Below are 17725 nucleotides of genomic sequence, written 5' to 3' on the forward strand. Positions count from 1 at the left end.
ACCGATTTGTTCACATTTGATTTCGAGATTGCGACTACAACTCCTATGATTCCAAAAATCCCCCCCCCCCCCAAAAACGGGAAAGATAAATTCTCGCGAGATCGCGCCATTTCCACATTCAGTGGACCACAGAGTTGGCGTCAATAAAGAATAAAGGTAAGCTTGCTGGCCATCCCTACCATTATTTCATAGGCTAACACAAGAAAGTAGAATATGGGAGCACTCAAGTGCTTGCAATACTAAGAATAGAGCGTCCCTGAGGAGAATACAGTGTTGTATGCGAGCCAATGTAAATTTGGGCAGCACGACCTAAGAACTGGTTTGCAGTAATCGGGAATCTTAAATTGGTATATATACAAAAAAGGTAGTCATCATTTATTCATGGCAAAGAAGAAAGCGATGCCCAAGGGTATTTTTAGGCACCGACTGAGGTGATCATGTTTGCATTATTTATTACGAAGAAAGGCAAATACGTTTTTTAAACCAACTCCACTTTTCATTCCCAGGATTTGGTTTCTAGTAGAAACAGTTGAGCAAATTTGATCCCCCTGCAAGAGCACGACTTGGAAAAAAAACAGGTAACTTTAAAAGAGACCTTCATTTCATTTTTTCTGGTAACAGAATGTAAGTTAAGGCACTGATGGCAGTCCATCTTGTCTTCTAGAGAGAGCGATCAACAAGCAGTTTTTCTCAGAAAGTTTGGAACATGGCTAACAACTCCAGGCTTGATGTGTCGCTATTAAACAAGTAAGCCACAAGTGATTGAAGAATTAACTTTGGAAACAGATGACTGACACAATTGGACAGCTAAGACATATTTATTTAATTTAATGTTGTGTCCACAGATAACATATGAGAGTGGTTTCTGCTGTGATTCAAGTATTTAGTACGGTAAGAGATGTAATGCTGCAGTACATGGCAGAATATGGAGATTTATGTTGAGAATGTATAGTAAGACCAGACTATTTCATGTCTTTCAGAAATGATTGGTCCTGAGGCGAATCTCTCCAAAGAAAGAGATTCGAAACGCGTCAACCACATCATTTTTAGGCCAATCAACAGATTCCATTTTCCTTGATTTTCTGGATTGTTAAAAAAATTGATGGTCTTATTTACAATTAAACATTGTCACTGTATTTCATGAGTAGACTGTTTTTCAAAAAAGATTTTGTGTACGTTTCCTAGGGTGGGTTGAGTGTGAGTGTGAAAGCATGTTAGGAGATGTGTGGCAACTAGTTGAGTATGAACATGAAGTATATATGGAGAGTATGAGTGTAATGAGAGATTGTAGTTGTAAGGTTTTGAAAGAAGATCATTAGAAAGATTTGGAAGCATGAGTATGTTAGTGTGAGGGTTATTGTAATTGTTCGGTTTTGGTGATGACAAATAAGTTTTGTATACTGTTCTATTGAATGTAATAGCTCTAAATTTGCTTAAATAAAACCGATTAATTCTAACGGAAAAGGCGGTTGAAAAGGACCTGTTTGATTCTTTTTCCTTCTTTAAATTTTGCAATTGAGTGGCAGCATTGGCATTTCACTGTTTATTTCTACCGTGTCCCACACAGCGTGAGAGCAGCGGCCCAAGAGGCATGCAGTGTTGACTGACCACAGCCCCAGACTGGCAGAGGAAAACAACTTCTTGCCAAACTGCTCCAGCTTTTCGATTCCTTATCCGGGGGAGTGGTAGGGAATGCACTTTGGGAAGTGGAGGCCTGCATGGCCAGGCTCTCCGGGGTTGGATGATTTGTTGACACCTGGCCACGTTTTTATCCACAGGAACCCTCGTGGCTGGTCTAGACCAGGTGCCCATCAAAACGTCCGTCAAGGCCTCATTGAATGGAAGCAGAAGTTCCATAGAACTTGCCGCTGGATGAAGCACTTCAGTAAGGAGGTTCGTCTTGTGGGTAACAATAGGCAGATCAAGGTCAAGAGCCTCAGCTGCTCTACGGAGCACCACAGTGTATGTGGCGCCTTCCTCCACGATAGCGGGAGGAGACACAAACCCAGGCTCAGAGGAGAGGTCAAGGCCACCTGCATCCTCCGCTCACTCATGTTCGGACTTATACTGCTGTGCCAGAGGGTCCTCCGACCCCTCCCAGTCATCCTGCTCCTCCACGGCCCGAGGCACAGGCTGCGGCGGAGGCACAGGAGAAAAGAAATGCTCCAACGGCTCCAGTCGGTGCTGATCCAGCTCCATGTCCCAATTAGGGTCCCAAGCCGGAGCAAAATTGCCTAGAAACTCAGGCAAGGGCCGAGGTGGGACGAACGGAACACAATGCGGTGCCGGGAACTAAGCCGCAGGTGGCGCCGGAGCTGCTGGCGGAGGACCCTGCGGCGCCAGAGTCGCCAGAGGTGGACCTTGCGGCGTTGGAGCCAGAGCCGCTGACTGCAAGCAAGGTCCCTCAATAGGGACCGCGGGGCCCAAAGGCGCGCCGGCAGGAGCCCTAGGCCTAAAAAGGCGGTCCATGGTGGCAAGAAACTCTTGCACCTGTGCCGGAGTCGCCGACGGAGATCGAGACAGGCCAAAAAACAACCTGAGGAACCGCTCTCTGGATCAGTGATGGAAGCTCGGCAAAGAAGAAACGGACGTCAGTGCGTCAGAGGAGGGCTTATACGGACTCTGCTGACGTCACACAAGGTGGACGACATCGCTACGGAGTCACTTGACGCTCTCTACCGACAGGCAGAGGGGCACTGCTGCTGCAAAAAAGATTGCGGATCCAGTCTGGTGCCTGGGGGGAAATTTCAAGCCACGGGATCTGCGGCTAAATGTCTATCAGATGGGGTTGGTAAGCGCATTCTGTGCTCGCACAACCAAACCATCTAATACACCCCATTTCCTCACACTCCTTCGACTTACTGGACATATTGAACATGAAGACGACCAGTTGTGGAGCCTATCTTGAGAGGGGACACACAGCTTGAAATGGGAAACAATGGAGCTCCGTGCCTTCTTTTGATGTTCAACAACATAAAGGGTTCTCATCAGTCCTGGATAGCCTTTAGGTGCTTGAGGCACATTCTTCACACTGCTTGAATCGTGCCCCAAGCCCAAATACAAAATACACACCCTCTTGCAGGTCAATTATAGATATCGGTTTCTGACAAACTTGGCAAGGTTTGAACTCTGTAGTCACCTGTAAATCCATTGTTCCCCTTGCAAACTGGAATTCAATTTGGAGAAAATAGACAACCAACAAAAAAGGGAGTAGAACTCTGCATCTTTGTACAAAGGCGCAGAAAAAAGGGAACGGATGTCGATGAGCAGGGGTGCCACTTATATGTAGTTTTGCTCCATTAATTCCAGGGCAAAATGGGGCCAATGTGGAGCTGCACAATGCCACCTAGCAGTGCTCCTGAGCACTGCTGTGAAAACATACAGTTCACATCTGGCAACTGGGATATATTCTAAAGGGGAGGACTATGTGGTCCATCAGAACCCATCCATTTAAATTTGCACTTCATTGAAAAAGAAAGTTTACAAAGGCAAATGGTAAAGAACAAGTTACTTACCTTCGGCAACACCTTTTCTGGGGATTTCTAACTGCAGATTCATTTATCTTGGAATATTCCCCAGCTGCCAGACTGGATCCTGAAATACTTGAGCAGTACCCTTGTGCACTCGTAGGTGGTGGTGATCAGCTAAGTGTTGGCCGCGTCAGAAGTGTAGTGCACAGTGATTATCCAGGCACCACCCCAGTGTGTGGACATCCGTTTCTTTCGTGACTATGTCTGCGTTAAAAACGCAGAGTCATGATAGACAGTGTGGGACTAGTGTGAAAAATCTAATAGGATGTTAGGGTGAAGAGCCCACTTCACAGCTCGGGAAGGATAGGTGGGTGGGTGAAGAACGTACAGTAAGATTGAGTACCTACCAGACAAAGTGTCCTTCTGGTAGCGATTTATAACTGCAGACTCTCACCTTAGAATAGATACCCAAGCAATACTAACCCGCAGGTGGGTCTGTGAAACGCTCAAATCAAAGTCCAGGATGGCCGAAAGGGCAAAAACACCAGTTTCCGACTGACCCGACCATCCAAGCTGTAGTGCTTCGTGAACATTTGGAGGGGTACCCACATAGCAGCTTGGCAAATGTCCAGGACAGGTACACTGCGTGCGAATGCAAAAGTAGCAGGCGTAGCAGGACTTGGTACTGACGGAATGAGCCTGCAAGCTCTCAGGAGGCTAATTTTTAGCTAATGGTTACCAGATCTTGATGCAGAATACAATCCATCGGGAGATGGTCCATTTCTGTACCGCTTTGCCCTTTTCGAGCTGATCATTCACCCAATGTTCTTTGGTGCGATCGATATAGAAAGAAAGATCTTCATTTGGGTCCATCCAGGCAGTGGAGTCTCTCACCCTTCTTAGAATGTAAATGTACAGAAATTTATATAGCGCAAATCACCGAGCGGTTTCTAAGCGCTTGCTTAGGGAACCCGTCCTGGTATTCCCCTGTGAGATAACCCCGGCAGGGTATCCGCAAGGTGAAAGCCAGGCATCCCGCCGCGAGGGGCCGTTGTGGAGATTAAGCAAGTTATTGCCCAGAGTCGCAGTGTGAACCCGTGAATCGAGTAGGCACCGGAGCGAGAATTGTCGAGTCCATGGACATTTTTTTTAGGACTCAAGACCCCGCCGAGCCGGGAATTGAACCCTGGTCCCGGGCTGACCTCTGCTTCCAGGTCTGCCTCCTCTAACCAGTGAGCCACACTTCTCCACTCTCTAGAAGGATGAAGTGGGGTGAAAAATTCAGACAGCGTGATATCCTCGGGGACATGAAAAGTTACCACTGTTGGCAGAAAAGAGGCATGTGCTGAAGAAGCAGTTTGTCTAGGTAAAAGCTAATGTACAGAGAGTTGACAAAGTTTGAAGCTCACTGACTCTCCTAGCAGATGTAATGGCCACTAAGAAGCTAATCTTGAGAGGTAGGTGTCTGAGCTGACAATGATACAGAGACTCCAATGGAGAGCCCATGAGGAACATCAGTACCAAATTAGGATTCCATTTGAACATTATGAAAGAGTTAGGAGGGAACAAATGTTACAACAGAAGGTTCTCTCGCAGAAGTAGCCCGATCAGATGACAGATGCTCATGCTCAGGAGTTCTGGATAACAGGCTATTCTAGTGCAATCTGGAGCTGTAAGGAAATTACTTTTTAAATGGCCATCCACAAGGTTTTGGACTGATAATGGTTTTCTGACTTTGAGTGTACTGAGACCTGGTAACCAGACCTCAGTGCCTGTGCCCTTATCCTTCAATTGATATGTTGAGTTGGCTTTTAACCAATTGGCTGAGCTAACTTGCATGCGAGTCCCTAATAAATTATACCCAGGGCATATAAGTTAGAGGGCCACACTAGGGATTGCAGCACTGGTTGTGCTACACTGAGTGGGACACAAGAATCACAGCCCACCATTTGCAAGCTGGAAGAGCAGTTTAACTGTTGGCTCGCCGTTGCCAATTTAAGCAATGGCAAAGGCAGACTTGCCCATGGTATAAGTGTAAGTTGCCCTTATGAAAGGCGTATCTAGCAGAGAGGTAGGGTGCTATTTATTCAGCGGGCAGAACATGTAGTTTTGTTTGTTCCGACGGTAAAAATGCGGATGCTGTTTTTACTGTGGAAACATTTGGCTGCCTGTTCTCAGGTCTAAATTAATGTAACAAGTTGCAGTGCGCTACTTTAGCAAAGTTAACACTTTGTTGCCTTTGGTCCTGTGTGCCCATACCGGTTGAAAACAGGGTACTGTCGACAAGACCGCTTACACCCTCCTGGGGAGATGTGCTAATGACTTCCAGGAAAGGATACCATAAAGGCCTGCTCCACAAGGTGGTGTCACCTGCCTTCTGCAAGAAGCCACATGGGTGTTGGCCTCAAAGGCGAGCTTCAAAGGAGAAGACGCCTTTGAATGACAAATGAGTAACACCTGGGAGAAGGGCAGCTCCACTGTTCAGGCTGACGAGCCGGAACTTGGGTCAGGAAAGGGAAAACCAGCTGACAAACTGTTTTTTATGGGGTGTGTAGCCACCTTGGTAGCCACACCTTTAAGTTGGGCTAGGGTGCTCCACACGCCGGGCAAGGCATCCTGAGATATTGAAAGTGGGAAGAATGGTGCATCCTGGGATGCCCAGATGCCACACTTCTCAGTGGTCATAAGGTGGGAGGGGACCTGGTGGTACATTGGCTACCAACCGCTTGCTACCCTGAGAAATTTACTGAGCATATGTAGGGCACCTAGAACTCTGATCTCGACTGGACTGGAGAGCCCAAAGGACAGCCATGCTGCACCCTGAAACCAGAAAAGTGAGGCTGCACCGGTGTGGACTACATCTTCTGAACCTGATGGCTACCAAAGGAGAGGGACTGTGCCTGCTGTGTCCTGCTAGACGACAAGCAGTCTTCAGAAACTCAGCCAAAGCCAAGAGACATCACGGGTCAGGGAGCTGGCCTCCTGTTCACAGCACAAGATCACGATAGCTGGGAAGCTTGCTGTGGCAAGTTGGCATACTTAAAACTTCAACCCGCCGCTGTGCAGCACGAGGGCTTAAGACCTGACGTACAAACTTCCACCCTATTTCTCTCAGCCAGGAGTTTCATTGGAGTCCAGATGGGACACCCAGAGAACGAGTTATCAACCCAGGAAGGATTGTTCTGTGACTGCGATATAGGCTGAGTGGTAGTCCAGCAGTGATTAGACTTCTGCCAGCACAGTCATTACACTATCTGGAAGATTTTTGAGCAATACTCCTGTGTGCTGCGAGGTGGCGTAGTTTGGCTTCGCGTTCGCAGCACCGTAAATGACATACCTCTATAGGTGCCATTTTGGCACACTGACGTTAGTTACTTTCCACACCATGATGACAACTGACCATTGGTGTGAGAAAGACTAAGGCCCTGAAAAAGGGTGTCCCTTGCACCTTGACCGGTCTGCAGAATTGGGCATTTGAGGGCCCTGAGGTCTAGGATAGGACGCAGGCCTTGTCCTTCCTGGGCACAAGAAAGTAGCGGGAATAGCAAACAACCTACTTCTGGCACAGGGACCCTTTCAATAGCTCCCTTGGCCAAGAAAGCTGAAACTTCCTGGCAGAGAAGCATCAAATGAGCCCCAGACATGCGATTGAAGGATGGTGGCATGGAGGAAGGGTATCTGCAAAACCCACCTGTCCAACGTGATGGATTGCCAGTGGGGGAGGTGATGGCGAATCACGCCACCCACTGGCAGTTGATGGCCCTGACGGGTCGGACTAGGAGGGTTTGGAGGCTGCTGCAGGGGAGGGGGGCGGATCTGGCCGTAGCTTGAGAATCCTTGAAGCGCTCTAGCGCAGTCTGCCTTGTCACCAAAAAGGCGACGGCCATCAAAGGGAATGTCCCGAAAGGTTGACTGACCATCCCCAGAAAAGCCAGACGTCCTCAACCAGGCAACTCTCGCCTCTGCCACCATTTGGGAGAGAATGGCCCGGCCCTCCTCCAGGGACTGAGGCAGCACTTGCACAACTGTATCCAGATTGTATGGGAGTAACAGCCCAAGAGGCACGCAATATTCACGGACCACAGTGCCAAGCTGGAGGAAGAGAACATGCGTTTCTCAAGATGACCAGCTTCTTGGATTCCCGGACTAAGGGAGCTTAAGGGAATTTGCCCTTGGAAAAAGAGGCTTGGACCACCAAGCTCTCTGGGGAAGGGTGTTGGGTGAGAAAAACTGGGGCACCCTGAGCCAGCGGGCAATCGTCCTTTCTACAGGAGCCCCTGTGCTGGGCTTGGACCAGGTGCGCAAAAGGATGTCAGTGAGTGCTTCAAATGAGGTCGCTGAACACTGAAGCACCTGTCACGAGATTAGTCCTGGCCACCACTTAAGAGCGCTCCAGGCCAAAGGCCTCGGTTGTCCTTCGCAGCACCACAGCGTAAGACGCCCCCTCCTCCGTAGCCAAGGTAGGGGGAGAAAGCATGCCATGGTCAAGAGAAGTGTCCAGACCACTGGCATCACCCAGGTCCTCTCTCCAGTCCGGCTCTTCAAGCTGTCCTGCCAAAGGGTCCTGCGACCCCTCCCAATCCTCATCACCACTTTGTGGGTGACAGGGATGAACAGGGGAACAAAAATACCCTCGGGCGTCGGATCCGACCAACAGGGAGAAGGCAAAGAGCGCTGGTGCTTCTTCGCCTTCTTCTTGTGCTTAGACTTAACAGAGGACCTCGAAGCCTTGGAATGGGATGAGGTGTGGGGGATCCGTGAGTGGTCTCGAGACCTTCCACTCGAGCAAGAGCGACGCCGACTGCCGGCCCTACAAGAGCTTTTGGGACGCTCCCGCAAAGACTTCAAAGATTCATGGCCCAGCAGTCGGAGCACGACTTCGGGTCGTGCTCCAGACACCAAAGGCACACGAGCTGCTGGTCTGTCACAAACAACACTTTGTGACAGGCCTCACAGGGTTTCAAGCCGGTTCTACAGTGGGACTTCCCTCGCGCACCAGGAGTCGAAGACTCTAAAAGAAGTCGAAAACATTTCGAAAGCTTAGTCAAAACTGACTAAAGGGGTAGCTCTCTCCGGATATGCGCTAGGCTGGTTCAGAAAACGAAAGAACTAATGTCAGCATGCATGGGCACACGGTGTTTGAGTAGGCACTGCTACGTCATCCCAGCGACCACGACACAGACGGAGTAGACTGACTTCACCTACCGACGCGCAGGGGTACTCCTAAGAAAAATTCTACGGATCCAGTCTGACGCCTGGGGGAAATTCTAAGGTAAGGAATCTATTACTGTCTCTTTCAGATGTCTCTTTTCTGCCCACTCTCAAGAGGGCAGAAGGACTGCCTCAACGTGTAGTGCTCCCTAGCCCAACCCAGAGATGTGTCTCCCAAGGCAGCTATACACTCCTGAAAAATCAGTTTGACAAATGATCTCACTCTCTGTCTTCAGTGCCGTCCGGTGTGCCTAAACACTAGAGCAACCCCTCTTCCAATTGTTTCCCATTTGGCCTTCAAAGGCAGCCTCTCCTATAGGTTTGCCTTTTAGGCCAACACCCATGTGGCTTCCTGCCAGAGACAAAAAATACCTCTCTCCAACACAGGGTTCTACTGTGCCCTTTCCTGAGAGTCGTTTACACATCTCTCCAGGAGGGCAGAAAGCAGTCTCAGGAACAGACCCATTGTGCACCCGTAAACGGGTACAGGAAGCTGTGGACAACAAAGTCGCAACTTTGTAAAAAGTGCACACTGGAACAAGTTATATTAATGTTGACTTGTGAAACAAGTTCGTTTTAATGTAACAAGCTATTTGATACCTTACAGTACCAACTTTAGCAGGCTTGTCCGAAAATTAAAGAGCTGCTCTGGGGGCTTGTAACTCTGCGCTCTCCAATGGGGCTACTAGCCTTTTCCACAGTAAAAACAACAATTTTGAGTTTTTATAGATGGAACATGTAAAGAGTACATGTCCACTTTCTTATATACTGCACCCTGCCTTAGGGCTCCACAGGTCTACCTTAAGGGTGACACATTTATTATAAAAGGGGAAATTTGAGTTTGACATGGCTTTAAATGTCAAGCTCGGGGTCCACTTTAAAACTGCACTTCCAGTCTTCACTGGCAGGTCGGAAGCCAAGTTTTACCCGTGTCACACTCAGGGTGGCATAACCAGTGTTGCAACCCCTGGGTTGACCCTCTAACTTACAGGTCCTAGGTCCTTCCCACCAACTTCCTTTCAAACAAATGGTGCCAGGGAGTAGGAATCCTGCTAACCGAGGACTTTTAGAACGACAAATAGGACCGAGATTGAATTTGGATGCGGAGCATGACTTGGAACTGTCCAGGCGAGGAGTCTTCTTATGCTTGGGGGACATAACATTTCACCTAGTATTCCCGGATGGCCTATGGGTTCATTGATGCGCAGGCCTTGGAGTTGTGGCTCAACCACAGGCACACCTAAGGAGGAATCAGTCACAAACATTTGCTTTCGACCATCCCTACAAAGTTTGAAATATGTCATTTCAGGGAGTGACATCCCTTGCACACTGAAGAAATGTTTTTCTTTCTTTTTTTAAGTTTCAAAAACCTTTGTCATTATTTGCAAAAGGTTACAGCGTAATTAATTCAAAATATGCAGCAGAGCAATAACAAACATTCCATTCGGAATACTAATACAGGATCTTTCCTAATAAAGGCGTGGTTTAAACCAACACAACTTGCAAATGTGCAGCGATTGTAGTCCAGAGTTGCGACACAGTAGGAGTGTACCCGGATTTGGCGTAGGCTGCTTTTGGCAGGGTTATAGTCCAGTTATACAAAGCAGCCTGTGGGAAAAAATTATGAGTGCAGTCTTATAAACAATACAACACGTTTGATCACTTTTGCCAAAAATGTCCTCCGTCCATCATGTCTCGCCCAGTCAAGACACACTATTCCCCCCACCAGCAGTACATGGGAGTATGTTAATGCCACCTTATACCCCCATCTCGGTTCCCACATAGGCCTATTGGTAGGTGTCTCGTTCATCATCTCCCCTCTCCAGATTTGGTTCTCGTGCCAGAAGGTATGAGGTCAGTGGCCCACAAATGTCCTTAGGACGCGATTTAATAGGAAGCATGTCCGCATAATAATGTGTATAATCCTGCCATAGGGTCAGGGTGTGGATCCAGTCTTTGCACTTGGGGGAACGTCCTCTACCCCATCTGCAAGCTATCTGCTGCTTGGCCAGTAACAGTCCCATGGCTATGAACTTGGTGTGTACTGTTCTGGGACCTGGGATAATGCCCAAGAGGGCCATGAGTGGGCAGGGGGGAAGCTCGGCACCCACCATTTCAGATATCCCTTGAAATACCTGCGCCCAATACATCTGGACTTGGGGGCATTCCCATGCGAAGTTGGAGAAATCCTGCATCCTCTCTGCTGCAATGCGCACATGCATCAGATTCCCGAAGGTGAATCTTGTGAAGCTTAGCCGGGGTGTGATATAGGCGATGGATATACTTAAAATGAATAAGGCGCAATCTGTTGTTACCTGTGACCGCTTCTATCTGTCCGCAACAGGTTTCCCATTGTTCATCAGTAAGAGTGGTGTGAAGATCTGTATTCCACTCACATCTGGCGCGCAGTGGTCCGGGGGACGGTTTATTACGTGCGTGTCGATAAAGAAGGGAAATGACATGTTGAGGGGTGTCTGTTTGTAATAGTGCATGCAATGGGGCAAGCGTGTCAGGTTCTCCTGGGAAGTCGGGGGTCAATGCTTTTACATTCTGCTGCAGTCTGGTATACATAAATGTCTCCATAAAAGTCGGCTCGCGCATGGCGAAAAATTGTTCCGCGGACCGGAATTGACCCTCTACATAAAGATCTCCCCAAGTGTTATAGTGCAGTGACTCCAGCATTTTCCTACAAAGCCCTTCAGAGGTAACCTGCAAGAGTGGATTTTATAATAGTGGTACCTTGGGTGAGTACAGAAGAGGTGTTCCCAACCGTTTGGCTATGTATTGCCAGGATCGTACAGTGCAGTCCACTGTGGACGGATCCCGATCCTTCACCGTGGCAAAGAGGTAGCACGCCGGAGGCGTCGGGCCATGTATCCATCCTTTACTGCCAAGTGAGGCATAAAAGGCGGCGGATGGAACCAGTATACCGCAAAGTGAGCTCGAGCGCAATAATAATACACCTCGAAATTGGGAACGTCATACCCTCGCTGGGAACATGGTAACATCATGGTCGATAGAGCAAGTCTTGCCTGTTCCATCCCCCCCAAATGAGTTGTGTGAGAAGGGAATTAAGTGCCTGAAAGAAAAAAGTCCCCGGGAAATATGGTATATTGATAAAAAGATATAATAATTTGGGTAATATGACCATTTTGATTAGTGAAATCCTGCCAGCCATTGATAGTGGAAGGCGGAGCCATTTGGCAATCAAGTCCCTAATCTTGTCTATTGCCGTTCCGTAGTTAAGCCGCATGAGTGCGTCCCGGTCTCTGGTGATGCGGATACCCAGATATTTGACATCGCTGTTTTCCCAAACCAAGGGAAAGTCTAGCTGGTGCTCAGGGGTGTTATCAGTGAGTGGGAAGACCACTGATTTTGACCAATTGATCTGTACTCCCGAAATAGCTCCAAACTTGGTTATCTCTCGGAGGACAGGATTAAGATAATCTTGCGGCTTGTGTATGTACAGAGTCATGTCATCCGCATATAGAGAGATAAGCAGCTGTCAGGTAGATCAGCGCTCTAGGATTATGGTGTTGGCGTAATTTGGCGGCAAGAGGCTCAATGGTCAAAGCAAAAAGGATAGGCGACATCCCTGTCGGGTGCCCCTGGAGACAGCAAAAGGAGCAGACTTGGCGCCATTGAGGAGTACAGAGGCTACCGGGTGCATATACAGTAGTTGTATCAATTGGAGAAAGGCGTCAGGTATGCCTATGTACTTCAAGGTACTCAGCAGGTAGTCCCATTCCAGGGAGTCAAACGCTTTGGTTGCGTCCAGGAAAACTGCGACTGCAGAGCTATTAGGGTCGATGTCCTGTAGGACCGCAACCAGAGCTCTAAGATTATGCGACGTGGCTCTGCTGGGAATGAAGCCTGCTTGGTCTGGGAGCGCCAGACGTTGCATCAGGAGGTTGAGACGGGTTGCCAGGACCTTGGCCAATATTTTTGTGTTGCTGTTTAGAAGGGAGGGGTCGGTAGGAATCACAGCTATGGGGAGCTTCCCTGGTTTTAGTAGGGATGTAATGACCGCTTTGCGCATCGTTAGGGGCAAACTGCCCTCCTCCAACCCAGAATAAAAGACCTCCTTCAGAATTGGGGGCAAGATGTGGGCATACGCTTTGTAGAATTCGACAGGTAAACCCTCAGACCCCGGAGCTCGACCAGAGTGCATTTGCATAATGGCATCAGTTATCTCGTCCAGTTCAAGATCTAGACTGAGAAACTTCTGCTGAGTGCCGCCCAGCCAAGATAGGCTGTATCTTCAAAAAAGGACGGCAAGTCCAACGGGGCACCTCTGTGGTAGGAGTATAGATTACTGTAGTAGGCCTTCACTGTATTTAATTGGTCGGGGAGGTTTCTGTGCAAGTTCCTGTTGTCATCCTGAATTTCAGTTATATAATTGGAGAATCGGGCCGATCTGACCGCAGCACCAAGGCTTCCCCCGGGCGGTCTCCCTCACCGTAAACCCTAGCCATATGATGCTTCCCTCGGAAGTGACATTCCCTTTCAGCAAGGTCTTCGTATTCAGTTAGTTTGCTACGTATGGTGGCTCTAAGGTCATTGTCATTATTAGAGGAAGATATCTCACCATCCATGCGCTTAAGCTCCTTCTCCAGCGTGGACAAACTGGTGCGTAAAGAATTAAGAATACCTCCACCCATAGCAATGCACCAGCCTCGTACCGTGACTTTAAACACTTCCCAAACTATGGTGACACTCTGGACCGATTTGAGATTGCGCTCAAAAAAGTCACGTATGTCTTGTTCCAGCTCTGCCCGGAACGCTGTATCGTTCAGATGTAGCGGGTTTAGGCGCCAGTTACTATAGGGGGGTTGTGTCATAGGTATAAGCAAGTCAACAACAACAGGGTAGTGGTCAGAGTGTGTGCGAGCTAAATGATCCGCCCGTGTAAGCCAGTAAGCCATGCCCGTGGATACAAATATATAATCCAATCTGGACCAAGAGGCATGAAACGCAGAGACGTGTGTGCCCTCCTCCTTCGTGGGGTGCAGGTGCCTTCAAGAGTCTAAGAGGCAGTGTCCTTCTATAATGTCTCGCAGTGATCGTTGAGTGGCGGTGTGGTGTACAGAGGAATTGTGAGATCGGTCGATGTGGAGGAACATAACTGTATTAAAGTCCCCACCCCAAATAACATATGTGATGCCTATCTCCTGTATTTTGCTCCAGAGGCGGAGTAGCGGCCGTGGGTCATCTACATTCGGTCCATAGTAGTTGGCGAAAAGAATATCATGGGAGTGCAATCTGCCCCATAGAGAACTATATCTTCCCTCTGGATCACTCTCCATCCCTCCTGGGTGGAAGGCAACGCCTTTCTTAACCAAAATGGTCACCCCCCGGGAATAAGTGGAGTAGGATGCGAAGCTGCGGTGTGATGCCCATTTCGAGGCAGGGGGGGGGGGTTGTGGTGGGGGTTGTCGCGGCTGGACTCAAGCATGTCTCTTGTATCATGGCAATCGTGACGTGATGTCTATCCAAATAGCCTACATGTCGTTTTTTTCCTCGGGTCATTGAGACCGCGCACATCCCAAGTGGCTACCACAATGTTGTTAGCATTATGCATATCTGGTAACATTCAATTTTATAAGAGACATGCTATATCACTGTGCTGCTCTGCCTGTACAATCCTGGACAATTTGCTGCAGAAAAAACCAAACCCACATAACTCCCCTCCCACCTCCCACACCGGCGTCCCCAACTTGCCGGGAACAAACCCTCTCCCTCACCGGAAGAACAACCTTGGACGATAACCATTCGCCCCTTTAATATAGCTACAGGGGGGAATGCCCTCTCGGGGTCACGCTAGGTGTGCAGGACCTGCCCTCTTCCCTCCATACTCTCATCCACCTACAATCCCGCTTGAGCAGCAGTAAGTGACTGCGGGACGGGGGAAGTATCCAAGCCTAATAGTTATCCAAAATAGAATGTTACATATACATCACCAGCATAGTCCCTGGTTCTCGGAGCAGGACAATGAAAAGGAAGTCCTGCTACATCTGGAGGTCAGTGTGCCGTTCAAGCGGGCCCTGGTGCAGGCGATGAGGATCTGGACCGATGTCCAGCTTCCGATCCTGCTGTGGCTGAGCGTCAGTGACGTCGGAGGTAGTCTTCAGCTTGCTGGGGGTTCAGGAAATAATGCTGTGAGCCATGATGAGTGATCTTTAGCTTCACCGGATACAGCATTGCGTAGGGGATATGTTGGGCCTGCAGTTTCTTCTTGACCGCTGCAAATTTCTTCCTGGCGTCCTGCACTGTCTGCGTGAAATCAGGGAAGAAAGACAATGTTTTGTTTTCGTACCGGACCTGCTCCTTCTCTCGAGCCATTCGGAGAACAGTGTCTGTCCCTATAGTTCAAAAATCGAGCGATCACCGGTCGCGGCGGTGCGCCTGGTTTCGGGCGGTCCGCCAATGTTCGGTGTGCCCTCTCTATCGTGAGATGCGCCGAGAAGGAGTCTCTGCCAAAGAGGTCTATTATCAAACGCTCTATGAAGTCCTCCATGCGCCCCGTCCGTGTGGTCTCAGCAAGGCACAGAATGCGGACGTTGTTCCTTCGGGAACGTGCTTCTAAATCTTAATTTTTTTCGGCTATCACTTTCAATAGTTTGTCTATTTGCGAAGTGTGTGCCTTGCTTGTCGTGGCCCCATCCTCCAGATCAGAGATCCTGGTCTCCGCTTCCTTCACGCGACTCTCGTGCTGACCTAGTTTGTTGACTACAGAGTCTATACGTGCATTCACGAAGTCCATCTTGGCGTCAATGAAAGTGAGGCTTTGTTGCATGCCCAGTAAGATAGCTTTCCAGTCCTCTCCAGGCCCATGAGTTTGGTCCGTGTCATCTTGGTCTTCAGCACGCGTCTTTAACGACTTGCGCGCCTCAAACAGAGTCTAGCGTCGGCCTGCCCAATGGTGCTCGATAACCGATGTGGCGCAGTCTTGCCGGTATGTTGAGCACGTAGCGCAGAACCAACAGAGGGCTGTAGCGTGGCGTGGCCGAGTAACTCTCACCTCAGGAGGCGGCACCCTGCGGTCCTCGACTTAGCGACTGTAAATGGCACCTTCCGGCGATAGATTTGCAGTGAGCAGATCGCTGGCTACTCACATTTGTCTCCTATGCTAGAACACAGAGGGAAGAGTAGAGCAAGCTGCTTTATTAAATGTATTCAACTAAAGTCTGCTTTCGACGCCCCTCAATTGTTAACTGAATGGGAACTAGATGTACACTCATATTAATTATGGGCTGGGAACATGGAATATCTAATTGTGAATAACATTCTCCCAAAAGCACAACCTTTCCATCTTCACAGGCTTTTAAAATACTTTTCCTTAAGTGGAAAGTGTTGTCTAACGCACCTTTCCTCTGACAGCATACACTTTCTGTATTAGGGAAGCTTGCATATGGATCAGATTAATTATAGAAAAAAATAATATTAAAATGCATAAATATATTTACATTCAGAACATTTTTCAAAAATTCAAAAGAATTACTTAAATCAATTTTCCGTACTTTCTCAAGAATGGGTGACATGATGTAAAACCAATACTTTGACCCATAAGTTGATTCATTCTGGTGTTCGCATTCGTCTAACTACATATACCATAGTGCAGATCTGGAGTACCTTTTTGCACATACCAACATCCTCAGTTTACCAGCAAACTGGGATATGTTCACTCAGAGTGAAAAACTTCTTTACTGTAGCAATGATTATCTAAATGATGATGAAACCTACGGTGAAATTATGAGGTTTTCAATCTCCTTTCACATGGATCCATTTAAGTACTAGTTCATACCTGAAATATGACCAGAAACAAATTTTTTTGTTCACTTTGAGCAGACTCTACTTTCTCCTGCAAGCGCTCAATCTGCTCCTCCAATGGTCCATCTTCCCTGTCACTGCTGCGGTCATCATCATCGTCGTCGTCGTCATCATCATCACTATCTCTCTAGAAAATAAATTCAGTACGTTGAAATACAGTTGTACATGGTTTTAAAACAAAGTAAACGCATCTTCAATATATATGAAACTAGACTTGGAAACAAATAGAGATAATGAATTACATTTTACAACAGCAATTTTCAACTTGCGTAACAAAACACGTCAGCTGTGTCCCAATGTTGCCTAGATAGCTAGGTTATAATAATAAACTAAGGAAGAGAGCTTCGTGAAAGAAGAAAAAACATTTCAGTCAGAGGTTTTAAATGTCAGCAAATGAAGAAACAAAAGAATTGATAACTGAGTTAAGATCAAATGTTATTTTTTTTCTTGGGGTCCCAGCAAAAGAAACTAACACCACTGTATTAAATAGCAATATCATAGTTGTATATCTCAGGGCGCCAAACTCCTCCTGGTTTCCACCATATTACATCTTTCCACTTAGATGGAAAGTTAAAGAAACACGATTTTAAAAGTTGTATTCTTCTTTTTTTAACTACAAGCCACTTTTAACAACCTTACAATCACTCTACAATTGCTAAAATACCAATAAACCTGTTATGATGACATGCCACACATATACACAGCAGAGCTCACATTAATTGAATGTATTTAGCCATGGATTTTGTGGAATGCACTTTGGGTTTGCAGGGAGCATTACTATGTTATATAATTCAGAAAGAAAAATGCTACTTACTAGTATGCATCTGTTCTTGGCATGTAGAGCTGCAGATTCTCACACTTCGCATTAGATCTCCATCTGGTGTTGGGCTCAGATGCTTGCTGGTTGTTGTTGTCTTGGAAGAAGTCTTTGTAGTCACAAGATAGGTGACTCCTCCCTTGGACAATAGTGCGCATGGGCATAGACTCCATACTACGATTGTTTTTCGCCATGATGGGAAATTATGGAGTTAGTAGAAAGAAAAAAAAAAGATGTCCATGTGTGTATATCGAAGTAAGATAGAACTGGAACAGATACACATCCCGGGTGGGTGTGTGAGAATCTGCAGCTCTACATGCCAAGAACAGATGCATACTGGTAAGTAGCACTTTCCGTTCGAGGCATATGAGCTGCAGATATCACACTTAGCATAGAC

General features: G+C 47.7%; 1 protein-coding gene across 1 annotated transcript in view; it reads right to left on the reverse strand.

Moving 5' to 3' along the window:
* Window positions 1–17725, reverse strand: part of NCBP1 (nuclear cap binding protein subunit 1) — a 729105-nt gene that overhangs the window by 104853 nt on the left and 606527 nt on the right. Inside the window, exon 21 of the mRNA XM_086961848.1 lies at window positions 16486–16638. Coding sequence (XP_086817974.1) covers window positions 16486–16638 — 153 coding nt within the window. The remainder of the gene's footprint in view (window positions 1–16485; window positions 16639–17725) is intronic.

Source organism: Lissotriton vulgaris, chromosome 3_1 (assembly GCF_964263255.1).
Source record: "Lissotriton vulgaris chromosome 3_1, aLisVul1.2, whole genome shotgun sequence".
Classification (NCBI taxonomy): domain Eukaryota; kingdom Metazoa; phylum Chordata; class Amphibia; order Caudata; family Salamandridae; genus Lissotriton; species Lissotriton vulgaris.